The sequence below is a fragment of the Podarcis erhardii genome (assembly GCF_964252035.2).
Source record: "Podarcis erhardii genome assembly, chromosome: 1".
Taxonomy (NCBI): Eukaryota; Metazoa; Chordata; class Lepidosauria; order Squamata; family Lacertidae; genus Podarcis; species Podarcis erhardii.
The window spans coordinates 118346656-118363252 of NC_138497.1; the positions used below are offsets into that span (position 1 = coordinate 118346656).

A 16597-nucleotide genomic window follows, 5' to 3' on the forward strand; every position below is an offset into this window, starting at 1 on the left:
TTATGTACTTGCTATTTTGCACACTCACCCAGTAGTTATTTCCAGAGGAGGGGGAGTTTTCTCACAAAGGTGACCCAAAGCAAAACATTAAAACCCAAGTATAACAACCAATTACAGAGCACCCTTGGTTCTCTACACAGAATATGCAATTTATTTTTTGGCAGCAGAAGCATTCGTGTTTTAACACAGCAGTGCCATTTCCTACATATATAAACTGAAAAAGTAGCATCTTTCCATTATTTTGAATTTCTGTTGCATAATTTTAGCTTTATAGCGTACCTTTGTTTGAAGAAACAGTAAACAGGCCCCTCATTGAAGTGAGGGCATCGAAAACAATCATTTACAGAACCTTAGTGGCTTTCACCTGAAATAACTAAGAATTTATTCCTTAATTTTCCGTTGGTTCATTTAGGATTCTACCATTATTCTTAACCTAAGTTCAACACACGTGGCTACATAAGGGCACTTAAAATCTGTACCCACCACAGCCAAATTTCAGCCATAGAAAAGATCTAACAAAAGCAATGACACTTTAGTCACAATTACTAAAGCTTGTTGTTTTCAATGGGACTTCGTGCAGTTAACTTCTGTAGGACTTGTTCTTCCCTAGCAAGTCAATTTTAAAAATTAACCATTCACAATTACATTCTGGGGTGTTTCTTTTTACTTGAAGTGCCAGGACTTCTAGCTTCAAGTAAGCAGACTGCACTAGAAAGCATCTTGAGGGTCAATATATTAATATAATATCACACTATAAAGTGAAACCGGTATTTTTCACATTACCAACTCCCTGAGTTAAGAGAGAAAGCCATGCTAGAATAGGCCCTTCCACATTTAAATACCGAGAAATCACAACTGCATTGGTTCAGCTGGGAAGTTACACACTTGCTGCCCCCTTGAAATTTCACAGTGCATGTATTCTTATAGTAAAGCAATCCAATGGGGGGATGGAAGAAAATTCTGGCAGAAGTCCCATCTCTACAACCCTACCAGCCTGGGCAGAAGGTGACGGTAGTGCTACGATGGGGAGAAACGCACACCGGTTTCAGTGCAGAATATATGAAGAGGAAATATCTCCATCATTAAAGGCCAGTATTTGGAGGTTGCTCAGTGTGGCGTTTGCCCACTCATTATGAAGATGTACTGGGGGGTGAGAAAGGGTTAATAGGCTGACCAATAAGAAATCCCAGGGGCGGAGCCTAACTGTTTAAGGCTCAGCACAGGGGCTTTGGCATTTAGTTAGTTAGTTTGGTTGGTTTCTTGTGGGTGGGAGGCATAGGAGTCAGAGTGAGAGACAGAGAGTGAATCGGATTACAGTGTTTCAAAGTATTTAAAACTTGTTTGCGTTCACAATAAACTGGAATCTTTGTTAATACATTACAACCTGAGTCTGAATATATTACCGGGGAAACCTGGTTGGTGGCAGTGGAAGAGATAAGCCGAGGTGGTGCAAGGTCAATAGTCTGTGGAATGACCGGGGGCCCTGTGCAAACGCCACAGTCAGTTACACTCCTGAAACCTAATTAAAAATTTCCTTGCTTTCTAGTCTGATTATACCCATATTATAATAAGCTTTTTGGCCAGAGCTGGGGATGTGCAAAGAACAAAACCACTTTGAGAAGTAAAACAAATTACCCAGTATTATTTTACGCATATGCCTGGATTTCATCTTCTGTGCAGTTTGAGAAAAGATTAACTGCTTGATCAGCATCAAGGCTCCTGTTCTGTAGAATATGCTCCATTTCCTTAATCTTCTCTTTCTCCAACTTTCGGATCCGTTCCAATATCATGTCCCCCTTTTCCTATTAAAAAAAATTAAATTAAATTAAACTAACAATGTAATGCTTGAACATATGAAGGTATTTCATCCACCATTAAGAGGTTCATATCAGCCTACCCCTATCTGGTGAAGACCTACACAAAATGTAGCAGTGCATTCCCTAACGGAAGTGCTGCTTCTGTTCACAGGCTTCCAGCAGACTAGGAAGCAGCCTATTGCTGTCTGGAAATCATAGGGAATAACTTTCTTGTCTTTCCCACTAAGTTAGAGTTAAAGGACTAGGTTAAGGGTGGACAGCTAAGTGCTTTACTGCTACTTCTTGGGGGGGGGGATTTTATTAGCCTTCGAGCACACATTTCTTGCTCCCTACCCCCTAAACTAATGTCTGTCCCTAGGATATTACAATCTGCTGTTGTAGGAGTTCAAGCAGGTTAATTTCCTCTCTGCCAGTTTGTTTAACTGATGGCTTCAAAATTACGGGGCTCAACTGTGCTTGGTGATAAGACACCTGCTAGGCTCAGACTGTCTACATGACTTCTAGCTGCTGCAAAATAGGCAGCTCTGACCTACGGGCCAAATTTGGCCTGGCAGGGATCCGAAAGCTCACCCACCTGACCCATACCTGATGTCATCTGTTGCGTTGGGTGCCGACATAGCTACAAAGGAATAATCGGGGGGGGGGTGTGTGAAAGTGATCTCCCACCACTCATCAGTGCATCTTGCTCTGATAATCTTAAAGTGGTTTGCATTGAAACAGCTGCCAAAATGGAGCTCTTTCCCTCCTGTGTTAGTGGCGGTTTCAGTGCAAAGCACTTCACGCTAGTGAAGCAAGTTGTGCTCCTACTGCCAATTAGCTTGTGGGCAGGGAGTTCAAGCCTGCTTGAAGGTAGCATTTCCCAAGTTGGCTGTAGGGAAGCACTGCACAAGGGACTTTGGCAGGTTGGAGGAACAACTCACCTGTCCGTCATCTGATCCCATAATGACATCAGGTGATTGTCCCACCTACCTGTCAGAGTTGGCCTGCAGGAGAGGAAACAGATAAAGATTTGGCCTGCTAGGTGGAGAAGATTACCCATCCCTGGTGGAAAAAAATTTTTAGCTCCACCTCTACCTGCAAGAAAACAGTGTACAGTCGTACCTTGGAAGTCGAATGGAATCTGTTCCGGAAGTCTGTTTGAATTCCAAAACGTTCGACTTCCAAAGCATGGCTTCTGATTGGCTGCAGGTTCCTGCAGCCAATCAGAAGCCACGGAAGCCCCGCCGGATGTTCGGCTTCCAAAAGAACATTAGAAAACTGGAACACTCACTTCTGGTTTTCAATTGTCCGGGACCCGAAATGTACGAGTTCAAGGGTGTTCGAGAACTGAGGTACGACTGTTATTTTGTTGCAAGACTGGTGTAAGTCACACAGTTGCATCGTCCACCCACAACCTGCCACATAAAGATAGTGGGCTGAACTGGTAAGCATCAATACTCTCTTCCCTCTCTCCCTGGGAGCAGACTTTCAAAGAGTATTTGAGTTTAGCTGGCTTTGCTTGAGCATAGGAAACAAGATCAAGTAGCATATGCTAATATCCTCTTGACCTTTCAAGAACTATGTTTTGGCCCTGTGACTGAAAGGTTAGATGCCAGAGCAGTCTCTCTCCATCCGGAGACTGAAGTATTAAATTACATCAGCATGATTGCAATGGAACAGATTAAAACAAAAATCAGTGTAAGGATTTATGTAAAGTCCATACCCCTCATACCCCCAGAGATTTAACTTAAATTAACACACCTTAGAAGACTCCATCACAAGAGCTGCACTTTCATGTTTTCTGTAGAGTTCGTGTCTTCTGTCTGGCTTTGTCTGAAATCGTGGTTGCTTTTTAACTGGATCCTCGGGACCAAACACTGGGGAGCTGGTTTTTAGCAACTGCGTAATATTTGGCACAAAAATGAAAGGTTTAAAGACAGACCTAGAGAATAAATTGAAACACCAAGTGAAAAGAAAATTAGCAAATGCACAATGAATGCTGCTTTCCACCACGGACGCTAAGGTTAAACTATTTCCTAGCACACAGCCATTACAATATCTTATCTGTTTACTCCATACAGTCTACAAGTGAGAGTTTCTCGAGCTACTCGTTTTAATCAGATGTACTGAGGAGTATTTTCTATTGAAATCAGACAGGATGCACTGTCCACTAATGGCTGCAGTGCCTAGAAGAAAGAAGAGAGATTCTAGCATGTTTCAAGACTACCTTTTCTCAAGGGAAATCTTTCATGTTTCCTCATAAGACTTGCTGAAGTCTCACATATTTCAAAATGCATTCAGCTTCTTCAGGAAGAAGGGTGGGATGCAATTTGACTAACAAATATGACAGTTCACATGTAACACTTAAGCCCAAGGTATGGTTTGGTAAGAATGAGCAAGAATATGGGTACTCAGGGAGAAAATTGTGGCTGCTTCACTCCTCCTCTGGTCCTCCTGCAACTGCTGCATGACGCAGAGCTAAACTATGGTATCGTGTTACACCTGAACCCAGGGTCATAGTTTGTCTCCAAACAAACAACGAGCTGTAACCAAAGTTTGTTCTTGGTTTACCCTTTGTGGTTTGTCTGGGGGCTGTTTTTGCATGCAATATTAAACCAAACCAGAGGAGAAAAATGGTCACAATTTTCTCCTTAGGTACCTGTATGCTTGCCCATTCTCACTAAGCTTAAAGGTAAAGGGACCCCTGACCCTTAGGTCCAGTCATGGCCGACTCTGGGGTTGCAGCGCTCATCTCGCTTTATTGGCCGAGGGAGCCGGCGTACAGCTTCCGGGTTATGTGGCCAGCATGACTAAGCTGCTTCTGGTGAACCAGAACAGCGCACGAAAACACCGTTTACCTTCCCGCCGGAGTGGTACCTATTTATCTACTTGCACTTCGTCCTTTCAAACTGCTAGGTTGGCAGGAGCAGGGACTGAGCAACGGGAGCTCACCCCGTCATGGGGTTTCGAACCGCCAATCTTCTGATCGGCAAGTCCTAGGCTCTGTGGTTTAACCCACAGCGCCACCCGCGTCCCTCACTAAGCTTAGTGTTATGTCAAAACAAGGCCTTAATCTCCAGCCCTTTTTTGTGCTTGAGTTCTTTTATGGCTCTTCTTGGTCCTGTCTCAGTGTGTGAAAGTTTCATCCATTATGGATTATATTTTGGACTTCAATGAAATTTGGGGTTTTATGTTTAACATTGTTAAAGGTCGATCATAAATAAGTTGCTCAAAGGAAAGTTAATAGGGCTAGGAATTTAGTCTTTATGATTGTTAAGAGTCACCTGTCAGGGTCTGGAGTTCCAGTGAAGAAATGAATGCAAGGGAGGCTGGTTTCCTGAGGAAGTATGGAAACCATGCTTCCAGTGGTCATAAAGCCTCCTTCCATATTAATGCCGCTCTCTTTATCCCGAAGGATTGCCATCATTGTCTCGGCTGTTATTGTGCCTATGCAAGACAAAACATTATTCGTTTCATATGCATATTTAACATAGTTTACTTAATAGCACCAGTTTGAAAACCACATGCATGTCTGTTTCAAACTAAGGAACAATTAGGAAAATGGTAAGTGAAACATGAATGGCAGAATCAAAGAGGGCCCAACCATTACACTGTCCAAAAATATTATTTCCCATGGGTACTAAAAATTAGTGTTGAGACATTAAAGAGTCATCCAGTTTCAAGCCTCACAAGATTTTCCAGAAATGTTCCAGAGAAAAATCACTTCTTTCTACATTAAGCGCCCTTCTGTATGAGACAAAGAATTCATCTGTCTGGCATCCTATCTCAAATAGTGGAAAATCAGCCTCTGAAAAACTGACAAAATAATACATGAATGGCTATCATATCTTTGGCAGTGAATAGGTAAAGGTAAAGGTAAAGGTACCCCTGCCCGTACGGGCCAGTCGTGACCGACTCTGGGGTTGCGCGCCCATCTCGCTTAAGAGGCCAGGGGCCAGCGCTGTCCGAAGACACTTCCGGGTCACGTGGCCAGGGTGACGAAGCTGCTCTGGCGAGCCAGCACCAGCACAGCACATGGAAAGGCGAGCCAGCACCAGCACAGCACAAAAAGGTGTTCCAACCTCTTAATATTTTTTGTTGTCATTTTCTGTACCAGCTAGAGAATGGGGAAATTATTTTTCTCTGCAACGTTTTTGGATTCCCTGAAGAATCTCACAAAACAATGGATGGCTCTAATCTATTAAAATATATATTTCTCATGAAATACTGCTTTATGACATCTTTAGAGTTTAAATTTAATATTGGAGAAATAAAATGAAATGGATGGCTACATGTCAATGTACTATGTATAGCCTTCTGTGCTCCATTTCCCATCCCAGTCAGCCAGCATAAAAGGGGGTTTGCAAATAAAAATGAAGAGAACCATACTAAATTTGTTGGGGAACTACCACTCTGCAAGGAAACAAAGTTTCCCTAAATGTGAAAAACTTTTTCAGTGCTCTGGGGAAGAATAGAAATGTAAGGTGATATCCAATTACCGTATTTTTCGCCCTATAGGACGCACCGGCCCATAGGACGCACCTAGTTGTTGTTTTTTTGGGGGGGAATAAAGGGGGGAAAATTATCCCCTCCCCAGCCACGGGAACTCTCGCAGGGCTCCCTAGGCTTACGGATAGCTTCCTGAAGCCTGGAGAGAGAGAGGGGTTGGTGCGGATAGCAGCCTGTTTGCCCGGAGCGCGGAGCGCACTGAAGCAGAGCGCCCCGCGCTTCGGGCAGATATCCGCAGCCTAGGGAGCCCTGCGGGAACTCCCGCGGGCTCCCCAGGCTTACGGATAGCTTCCTGAAGCCTGGAGAGAGAGAGGGGTTGGTGCGCACCGACCCCTCTCGCTCTCCAAGCTTCAGCGAAAGCCTGCATTCGCCCCATAGGACGCACACACATTTCCCATTCATTTTTGGAGGGGGAAAAGTGCGTCCGATAGGGCGAAAAATACAGTAAACAATTAAGCTAGTGCAAGGATTAGAACTAGTGCAACAGGACTTCCCCTCTCTCATCTCCTTGCTGTCCCCAAATCTGCTCCAAGAGCTGGGAGAAACCCCACAACAGGTTTAGGGAGGAGAGAGGAAGAACATTCCACTGTACAAAAAGAAATACTTCTGCTGATTGAACAAGTTGCATGGTGCTACGTTGAATATTTTTTTTTATTAAAAAAAACCCACCAAACTCAAATTCTAGTTAGAATTAAGCACACAGATGCGAAGCAGTGTATTTAAAATAGAAAATTAGATACAATGCATTTTAAAGATAATAGCAATAAAGCATGAAGAAGTACTGAGCAGAAAAGGAGCTTGCACATCTCTTTTGGCGGGGAGTGAAGTGTGTGGGAAGAGATCCATCCATGCTCTTCTCTTTCAGGGTGCTTACTGTTAACTCTCAAAACCAGGAAGTCTCTATTATCTGTACTGCAAGGGTTGTTATTTCAATGTGGTCTCTAGCAATGTTTGGCTTAGCTGCTTGCTAGAACTCAAAAGTCAGAAGGGCTTCTGGCTGCTGTCCCAGGAGAAATAGGGCAGGATAAGCAGGAGCATTAGAAAGTAAGACTGGGGAAAGGAGTGCTCCAGAAGAATAAAAGGTTTTGATGGAAAGAGGGAGGACAAGTCTAATAGGTGAATGAAAACAGAGAGAGAAAATTGGGCTAGAGGAGAACTACACGTGGCCAAGCATCGAAAAGGTGAGAAAGGCTGGAATTTATCTATTCACTAGAAATAAGCAGCCAAATACTTGGCTACCGGCCTCTTTGATCTGTATGAATGCATCTATCTCTGTTTTATGCTATTTACATAAAAATACTTTTCCACTTTAGATTTCCATCATTGCCCACCTGGTAGTTCAGAATACCCAGTGGCCATTTTACAATAACAATCTCAATATTATAAATAAATCCTCTGCACCAATTTTGGGAAATCTTTTTTTAAAAAAAAAACAAACACCTGAAAGTACTGAAATTTTTTAGAGACTAGTGCGTTACAATAATGACTCATTCAAGGTATGTAGAAAAGAAACAGCTTAAACTGCATCTGATAACTTGAACACCTGGTGTGACTTAAAAATGGTTGAGGTAAGTATCTGAAAAATGGGGATTTAGAATGAAGGCACTGATAGAACCTCAACAAGGCCATCACATTAGACAGGTATTAAACATGTTCAGTATTCAGAACCTACAATTCCCCAAATGAATGTAGGATTTGCATGATCACAGGGGTATTATAGCGTCAAGTAATCCACTAGGAAGCACAGAATAACTGCTACAGTTGGGGGCGGCAGGGCTCAGCAGAATGAATATTGAAACAGATGAGTGCAATTTTATTTGGGTTTATGTTATTATTTTTTCAACACATGACAACATGAAATTTTGATACACGTGTAATAAGCAAACAATATCAAGTGATAGCTGTTATAAAGATCACAAAAGTCGGGGGGTGTTCAAATGTGCTCTTCTAGTATCCTGTGGCGTTATATTCATTTTTCTAAAGCCAAAGTCCTCAAAGCATGAGATGAGCTATTCTTGAAAAGATGAGTCCTGCCTGGCCTTCAGGACTCTGCAGACCACACCCTGCACAAGAACTGCTCCTCACTCCCCCTGAGCACTTATGCCTGACTGAAATGTGTCCTTGAAATCTGATAATGCTCCTTGCTTTCCTGAATGAAGAACAGAGAGGGATGTCTCACGTGTAGAAACTAGCCTGCTGTAGAATTCACATATGTTGCTCTGCCCACTGACCTTGTCCAGCCTGTCACCAGCATGTGGCCCCAGGAAGTGGCCCAGAGGGTAATGTCACTCTTGGGCTACAAAGGAGTTCCCTGTCCCTGAGCTAGGGACAAGTATGGCCTAAATTGCTCAGCTGTTGTATAGGCCTTGGCTGAGCCAAAAAGCCAACTACAGAATCCTGTTCAAGCCGACAAGCTTTTTTACCCTGTTCTTTGCGGGTACGTGGCAAGATGTTGCAAATGCTATTCTTCTATCCTAGTAGTATCACTGTAAATATTCCATGTGGTTCTTGGATCACAAGCCTGCTACAAATATCTTCTGGTGAGAGAGAGAGAAGGGGAGACCATAAAGGTCAAACGTTGGTGATTCTGTTGAGGCCATTGCCCCACTGTGGAACATCAAGATGAGAAGGGCTATTGACATGATTGCCCCAGAGTGCTCTGTCTGATACTCCAGGGCTCCTTGAATTCCTTGGTTCTCTTCAGAGCTCTAAGCAATGAAGCCGACACATGACTCGATGTGAAAACTGTTCAGAATGCACAACCCTAACTATCACATACGATTGTGGAAAAGGCCCAGATTACTGTTTCCCTAATGTCCTCAAGTAGCCACCCAGAAAAGCTTTTTTGAGCGGTGATAAAGTTGATACTACTTGCTCCAGCCAATGGTGCATTTGAGCTATCAAAAGGCCTGCTGCTTGCTAGGCACTTTGAGGATAAAATAATTCATTTTCATACTGATTTTGCTGCTGCTGCTGCTGCTGCTGCTGCTGCTGCTGTTAATATACGTAGTCTCTAGTGAGACATCCAGTGCGTCCCAGCTATTGATGCCTCAGGATATGGACAAGGTGCTTCTGGCTGTTTAGGAAAGCATTCCCCTGAAATGATTTCTAATCTTATTTTTTTTAATCATCATACAATAAAACTGGCTTGTTCTGTTGTATATGTTAATTAGGGATATTGTAATGCCTGATGGAATTGTGTATTTTAATTAGGTATTTATTTAATAATTGATTTTACAGTTGTAAACGGCTTATAAGCCATTTTGGCACATAAGCAGTATATAAAATAAAATAATAGTAATAGTAATAATACTAAGGAGAAAAAGAAGAAGAACTGATCTAGAAAGATATTGTGGGTGATGGACCTGCTATGACAAACTCGACTTAAAACTGCAACCTCAATCTAAAAAAAAAGTTAACATCTTACGTGCCTTTAGTGCAGAAAAGCAGAAAAAATTATTCCTTGTAAAATAAAATCCTTGAAATGTGTTTTTTCTCTTTTCACTTCAATTAAAAAGAAATTAACAGATCTAATATTCTGAAGACGTGCTCATCTAATAACTCGTAAAATTAAGCATCTCCATCATCAAATGATGTACCGTACTATTTTACAAGGACATAGATGTTTTAATCTGTTCTCTAAGCATTTAAAGTCACTCATGACTCAACAAAGGTACCTTCATGTTTCTTCAGCAGTTTATAGCCTTCACAGTATCTGCCTCTGGTAGTAGTCATCCTGGCAGTATTCACGTATGAATAGGTAGCAGCAAAATCCAATTCTTTTTTTCCATTCCACCAGCCTTTGCTTATAGCATAATTCCTTATTTCTGGATGCTCACGCTCAATCTTGGTTGTTATTGATAGCTGATTGGAAATATTCCGTACTCCTTCTGTTGAAAAGTGGTAAAAACAGTATCTTAGACTGCAATAATAAAACCTACATACTAGGGAGTGAGGCCTGCTGAACTATAGTGGGACTTTTTTCATGCATAGGATTGTACTGTTAACCTTACTACCCAAGAGGCCCCTTAGCATGACCCAAAAGGCCTCCCCAAACTAGTAGGCATTTGGGTTTAGGGTCAATAACATCCTCATAGGAAACAGTTGCTTCCGCCCCTCATTCCCCAGCTCTTGTGGTATTTATTGTCCCATACAGCACACATTCTCTTAATATATGCATTTTTGTCTCCATTGTTTGGTTGGAGAACTGAATTGCAAAATCTGAATAAATAGAAATTTCATGGGATGGCTATGTTTCAGTTCTAACACAGTATCAGAAAGTGCAAATTTGATAAGATTTTGCTTTGAATGCGAACCAAATCAAATTTCTCCCCCTTCCCTAGTGTTGGCCCTGCAAATATGGGATTCAGTTTCACGTGGGATCAAGCTAGGCTCATCCCTAGTTAGTTTCAAAACAGGCCTCAAAACCCATCTTTTTACTCTGGCCTTTAGTGGTTAAAGTTATAAGAAGTTGTTGAATGGTGCTGTAGTATTGTTTTTGCGCTGGCTCTTTAGCAATAGTTTGCTATAGATGTATTAAATTGTTTAAGCCTGTATTTTATTGATTATGATTTTGATGTGTATTCTGTAAGCTGCATGGACAAGACTTTTTTTCTTGAAAAGCAGGTTATCAATCAGCTACGGTAAATAAAAATGAATTTCTTCACCTCTCCTCTTTAACATGTTTCAGACATTGCAACTGAACTATGATTTGAACCTCATGCTTGTGCTCTCCTTCTTCCCTTGACACGTTCTAATACCCTCCTTCACTTTCTAGTTCATGATAGCTATAGTTTGCTGTGGCAAATTGGGCAAATGATCGTTACTACTAAGCATAAGGTAAAGGTAAAGGGACCCCTGACCGTTAGGTCCAGTCGTGACCGACTCTGGGGTTGCGGCGCTCATCTCACTTTATTGGCCGAGGGAGCCGGCGTACAGCTTCCAGGTCATGTGGCCAGAATGACTAAGCCCCTTCTGGGGAACCAGAGCCGCGCACGGAAACCCGTTTACCTTCCTGCAGGAGTGGTACCTATTTATCTACTTGCACTTTGACGTGCTTTCGAACTGCTAGGTTGGCAGGAGCTGGGACCAAGCAACGGGAGCTCACCCCGTCACAGGGATTCGAACCGCCGACCTTCTGATCAGCAAGTCTGACTACTACTAAGCATACTTTGTCTCAAAAACAGAATTGCAGTAACCACGGCATGTTCAATTCCAACATCAAAGCATACATACTTCCTGGTTTGAAATAATTGAAGGAGGGATTTGGAGTACATGATGGGAAGAGGAAGCCCAAAGCTTGCTACCGGCAGTCAACAATGTTTGCCACAACATCTGAAGCTGACCTTCATGTATTTATTCTTATTCTTATTCTTACTACCACCATGATCCACCAGTTTCATCTTGTTTGGTTAAATCACTGCTGGCAGATAAGAGATTATCAGTGAGCAAAATAACTTCATTTGAATGAGGAACTAAGCTGCTTTTCTATGAAAACACACTAGCACCAGTTATACCACTTTAATCACCAAAATTTTCTATGTTGAAGCAGCACAAACAGGTTATATACACTTATAATCTGAGAAGAATTTAATTAAGTAAAGATAATTGTCCATACCTACCTTCTACTTTCTCTGCAGCCCAATACTTTCCAGAGGTTTCCAGTATCCAAGCTTCCTTTCTGTCTGCTATCAGAAAACTATTATGGTATGTAAATGCCATATGACTCTCCATACAGTTTCCACCTTGACCATACTTGTCCAGCAAGTCAACAATGACACCAACAGCTTTTTCTGCGGTATTAGCTCTTTCCAGTCCAAGCCTAAAACCATACGGAAGTGTATCTGAAGAAGTGTGCATGCACACGAAAGCTCATACCAAGAACTGACTTAGTTGGTCTTTAAGGTGCTACTGGAAGGAATTTGTTTTGTTTTGACTATGGCAGACCAACACGGCTACCTATCTGTAACCATACGGAAGTGTTAGCTTTTGGGGAAATTCTTATGAATGTTGAATTTGCATATTATTGCACATTTACTCAATGAGTTAGAAAGCTGCACATGTATCTCATGTCCTGGATAAGGCTTATTACAGTGGGTGCTAATGTAATTTTTTTATGATGAAAATACTTATTCCCACAAAGAGGCTGCTAGCACCCACAGAACTGTCATTGTCCACCTAGTATGTATGCCACTCTCTCCCCTCCCCCCCCCAAAAAAAAGCCTAAAAAGATGGTTTAAAACAGGTTAGGAAGGCAAGTGTGGCAGCTTAGTCTTGACTGCCTTTCTGCAGGGTGCTAGAGCTACAGTTGCATCAAAGCAGATGTTTCTTACACTCAGCCATAAGTTGTGACTGACTAGACTGGCAAAATGAAAACCAGTGGTGACAGCTAGTTAGACCATTGGACTATAGGTCCTCCATTGAGGGAAGAGGTATGTCTGAGATTTCTTTGCTTAAGAACTGATCTGAGCCAAATCTAGAGTGAAGAAAGCTCTTACAACACTAAGATTTTTGCACTAGTAAATAAACAATTAGAATGAGGGGCCCACTTCCAGAGAGCAGTAACACAAAATAGGGTGTTCTGCTGCCACTACACAGATGAGTAGATCACCAAAAAGTATGTGTCTGTTTTATTAATTGTAGTATTAAGCGGGATTTTCCCAGCAATAATGTTTCTATTGTTTATTGATATCAGCAGGGTGTCTTTCTAAGAAGCTAATACTCTTCATAGTATCTACACTAGGCAAAAAGAATCTGTTCCATAATCAGGTAACACATTTGTTTTCCTGTCTAGCAACAGCAGTAGACCTAGCATTCCGCTTCAAGGCCTAATCTATCCAAAGTCCTAAAGGTAAAGGTCCAGTCATGGCCGACTCTGGGGTTGCGGCGCTCATCTCGCTTTATTGGCCGAGGGAGCCGGCGTACAGCTTCCGGGTTATGTGGCCAGCATGACAAAGCTGCTTCTGGTGAACCAGAACAGCGCACAAAAACACCGTTTACCTTCCCGCTGGAGCAGTACCTATTTATCTACTTGCACTTTGACGTGCTTTCGAACTGCTAGGTTGGCTAGAGCAGGGACCGAGCAACGGTGGCTCACCCCGTCACGGGGATTCGAACTGCCGACCTTCTGATTGGCAAGTCCTAGGCTTTGTGGTTTAACCCACAGCGCCACCCGCATCCCTTCCAAAGTCCTATGCTTGATCTATTCCTTTAAATGACTGTATCATATGTGAAACAGCAAAATTACAACTTGCTTGTGTGAAAGTGTAGGCGATTGCTTACACAAGTTATCAAATGTTGATTAAAGACAATGAAGAGGGATCAGTTCATGTGTGAATCAGTCCATCAAGTCTCGCTTTTTACATTTCAAAACTGCGTTTTATACAGCTTATTTAAATCATATTGTCTGCAAACCTGACAAGATCCATGCCTAGGAGGGCTTCATCGTCACAGACTTCCTCCTTCCCCCACACTGCTTCATTCCCAATGCAGACTCCATGCTCATTGGCCCCCATTTCAGCACCCCAGAGCCAGGAGGGGCGACTCAGAACAACTGCATAAGTTTCTGGTGCTTGTTCAATTTCTATATAAGTACACTGCAATAAAAAGAATTCCAGAAAACACATAAGAAAAACACTTCCTGAATTCTACACAATGGACTGGATTTAAACTGATGTGAGTGGACTTCCCAACTTTTTGCCTCCCAAAAAGGCTCTCCAAATTGTTGGGAGACAATCGAATAGCACTGAGTGTGAGATGGGAGCCTGCAATGTCAGGAGGGAATAAGTAAAAATCAGGTTCTTCAAATTCCAACTCAGTATTTTTACTGAGCCTAGTATTATTTTGAAAGCTAAACCACAGCTTAGGGGTAGAGCAAATGCCTTGCATGCAAAAAGTTCCATTTTTAATGCCTAGCCTCTCCAGATGGGGCTGGGAAATTCCCATCTAAAATCTGGCAGAGCCACTGAGTTAAATGTAGGCAGTACAGAGCAAGACTGGCCTGTGGTGTGACTTATACAGCAATGTCCTGTCTTCTTAAGAGATACTATGTCCACTCCCACTAAACTTCGTAACTGACATTTGTGAATGGCTACCAATTCCAGTCAGTTGATGCATCAGCATGAGATTTTTCTTTGGCGGAACTAAATATTTGTTCCACTACTTGACCCTTTAAAGTATAGAAAAAGCATCCCAATATGGTTGTGCTATTTTTCTAAATGCTTTGATCTTACCTCAACTTTTTCTCCTGGGCCATGACTTGCAGCAGGGAAGTACACAATCTCCTGGACTTCATCTGAGGGCCTATCTGAATTTTTTCCAAAGATGATCCTGCTGCCAGTTGTGGCTGGAGGCAGAGCCACAAAAGTATCACAGGAGGAAGGTTCAGTGATCACGGAAGCCATCCTGGAAAATTATGTAATATGATAAATGACCAGTGAAGGAGGACAACTATGGGGAACACTAATACTTGAATGAAAGCACAAGGTTGTATTGAATGTTATGTTCCTTTTCCCCAATTGATGGTGCCACTTATATTAACCCCACAATTCCCACTATTATGGAGAGGTATCAACATTCTGGAGATCAGATGGCCTTCCCCATAACTGTGTGCAGAATATTTGGAACCGGGGACACAAATAATCATGTGTGCACGTGAGACTTTTGGAAGCATAGTCTGTTGTAGCAAAACCAATGAAAAGTCTTGTGACTCTGTAAAAAGTGAATCAAATCCATGTGCATACGGGAATAGGATATGGGATTGTAAAATGTGGGTCTGATGAGTTATAAAATTCAATAGGTACAGTCTGTGACATTCCTACGCATATATAGAAAGAACAGTGACCATGCATAACAGCAGTAAAACTAAATCTGTAGTGGGATAAAAAAAAATTGGAACTGATTTGAGTCCTAAACACCACCATCAAATTTACTGATAAACTCTATCAACAATTCAGACTTTGAGGCTCCCTTTCAAGTTGTTTGTTGTTCTTGCTGTTGTTGGGAAATGGTGGCTTTCAGGTCAAACAGTACCTCATGTGGCCTTTTGGCGCCACCAAATACATGTTTTCCTCCATCTAACCTGGCTGTTGAAGATTAGCATTTGATGCATCTGACAAAGTAGCTTCTAGTCCATAAAATAATAAAATAATAATAATAATAATAATAATAATAATAATAATAATAATTATAATTTTTATTTATACCCCACCCATCTGGCTGGGTTTCCCAGAAAGGATATGCCACCGCCCCAATAAACCTGTTGTTAAATTTGTTGCAACAAAAAACATGACATACGTTTTTTTGTAAGTCCACAAAAACATTGCTGCTGCTGTTAAATTTGTATACCACTCTATACACATAGATCTCAGGACAGTCCACAACATAAAATTGCAATATAGAAAGCACAAAATACACAATAAAACAGGCTAAAATGCCACGGGCTTCAGGATTATTATCCTGCAGTCCGGATTTTATCCCAAAAGATGAGAGGGGTTAAGAAAAAGTGGTTGTGGCACTTCAAGAGTCTTTTTTTTAAATGAAATGTGGCAGATAATAATATCCTGTGCAGACTTGAGCTAGCCCCAGACTAACTCGGAAAGCGTCCCAACATTCAAAAATTAGGTTGACGTTTACCTAATTTGAGATTACGAGAGACAGCCGCTTGTAAAACACAAGCGCAAAGAGTCACGGAAAAGATGATGTGCTTAACCAAGCTCCCAATTCCCCGTGAAGGCAAACACGCGTGTTGCGACTTCCACACGTCGTTCACCTGTGACCGTAGCGCAGGGATTTGTTTACGTCTGAAGGAAACGGGTTAAGACGCCTCACGGCTCTTTGCTTTTTCATGTTCACGAGCGGCTACCTCTCCAGAAACTGTCTTTTGGGAGATAGATATATATATATATATCACCGCTTTGGGGACCCGGTCGGCATTCATTCACACGTGCTGGGCCCGACAAGCGGGGATGTAACGCTGCTGCGAAGCGGCAAGCGAGGAGCCACAGCGGAGCCTACCCGTCGCGCGAGGCCTTGGCGGCCGCCTCAGCTTCACAAGCCTGGCTTCGTTCGGCCTCGCCGGCTTCAGGCCCGCTTCGCGTCCCCGCCGCAGCTCTGAGGCGGAGTAACGGGCAGAAGGGGGAGGAGGAGCCGTCCTCTGGCCTAGGCCCCCAGCCGAGTCCTCCGACTCCTCCTCCAGGAAATGCCGGCGCCTGCCCAGGTAGACCCGGGTCGTAAACACGAGCTCTCCTCCCGCGTAGCCTCGTTCATACTACGGTCAAGGAGGCAGGCGTCCC

The 16597-nt window shown here is 42.6% G+C and overlaps 1 protein-coding gene across 2 annotated transcripts; it reads right to left on the reverse strand.

The window, feature by feature from the left end:
• Positions 1-128: 128 nt before the first annotated feature.
• SCRN3 (secernin 3) lies at positions 129-16436 on the reverse strand. 2 transcript variants are annotated; one of them, XM_081844103.1, is made up of 8 exons: positions 16320-16436; positions 14537-14708; positions 13719-13900; positions 11927-12126; positions 9983-10195; positions 5081-5243; positions 3558-3738; positions 129-1802 (listed from the first exon to the last, which is right to left on the reverse strand). In XM_081844103.1, the coding sequence occupies exons 2-8, from the start codon at positions 14705-14707 to the stop codon at positions 1647-1649; spliced, it is 1266 nt and encodes a 421-aa protein (XP_081700229.1). In that variant the 5' UTR covers position 14708; positions 16320-16436; the 3' UTR covers positions 129-1646. The 2 variants fall into 2 exon arrangements, with proteins under 2 accessions (XP_081700229.1, XP_081700230.1); XM_081844104.1 differs by lacking the exon at positions 16320-16436 and adding an exon at positions 15939-16159.
• Between the last annotated feature and the right edge of the window lie 161 nt (positions 16437-16597).

Coding starts and splice junctions, on each gene's coding strand:
- SCRN3 (XM_081844103.1), bottom strand. CDS start 14,707: ATGGCTTCCGTGATCACTGAACCTTCCTCCTGTGATACTTTTGTGGCT. Junction 12,127..13,718: donor CTAGGCATGGATCTTGTCAG/GTTTGCAGACAA, acceptor GTATGGTTTTAG/GCTTGGACTGGAAAGAGCTA. Junction 5,244..9,982: donor ACTGCTGAAGAAACATGAAG/GTACCTTTGTTG, acceptor TGTCTTGCATAG/GCACAATAACAGCCGAGACA.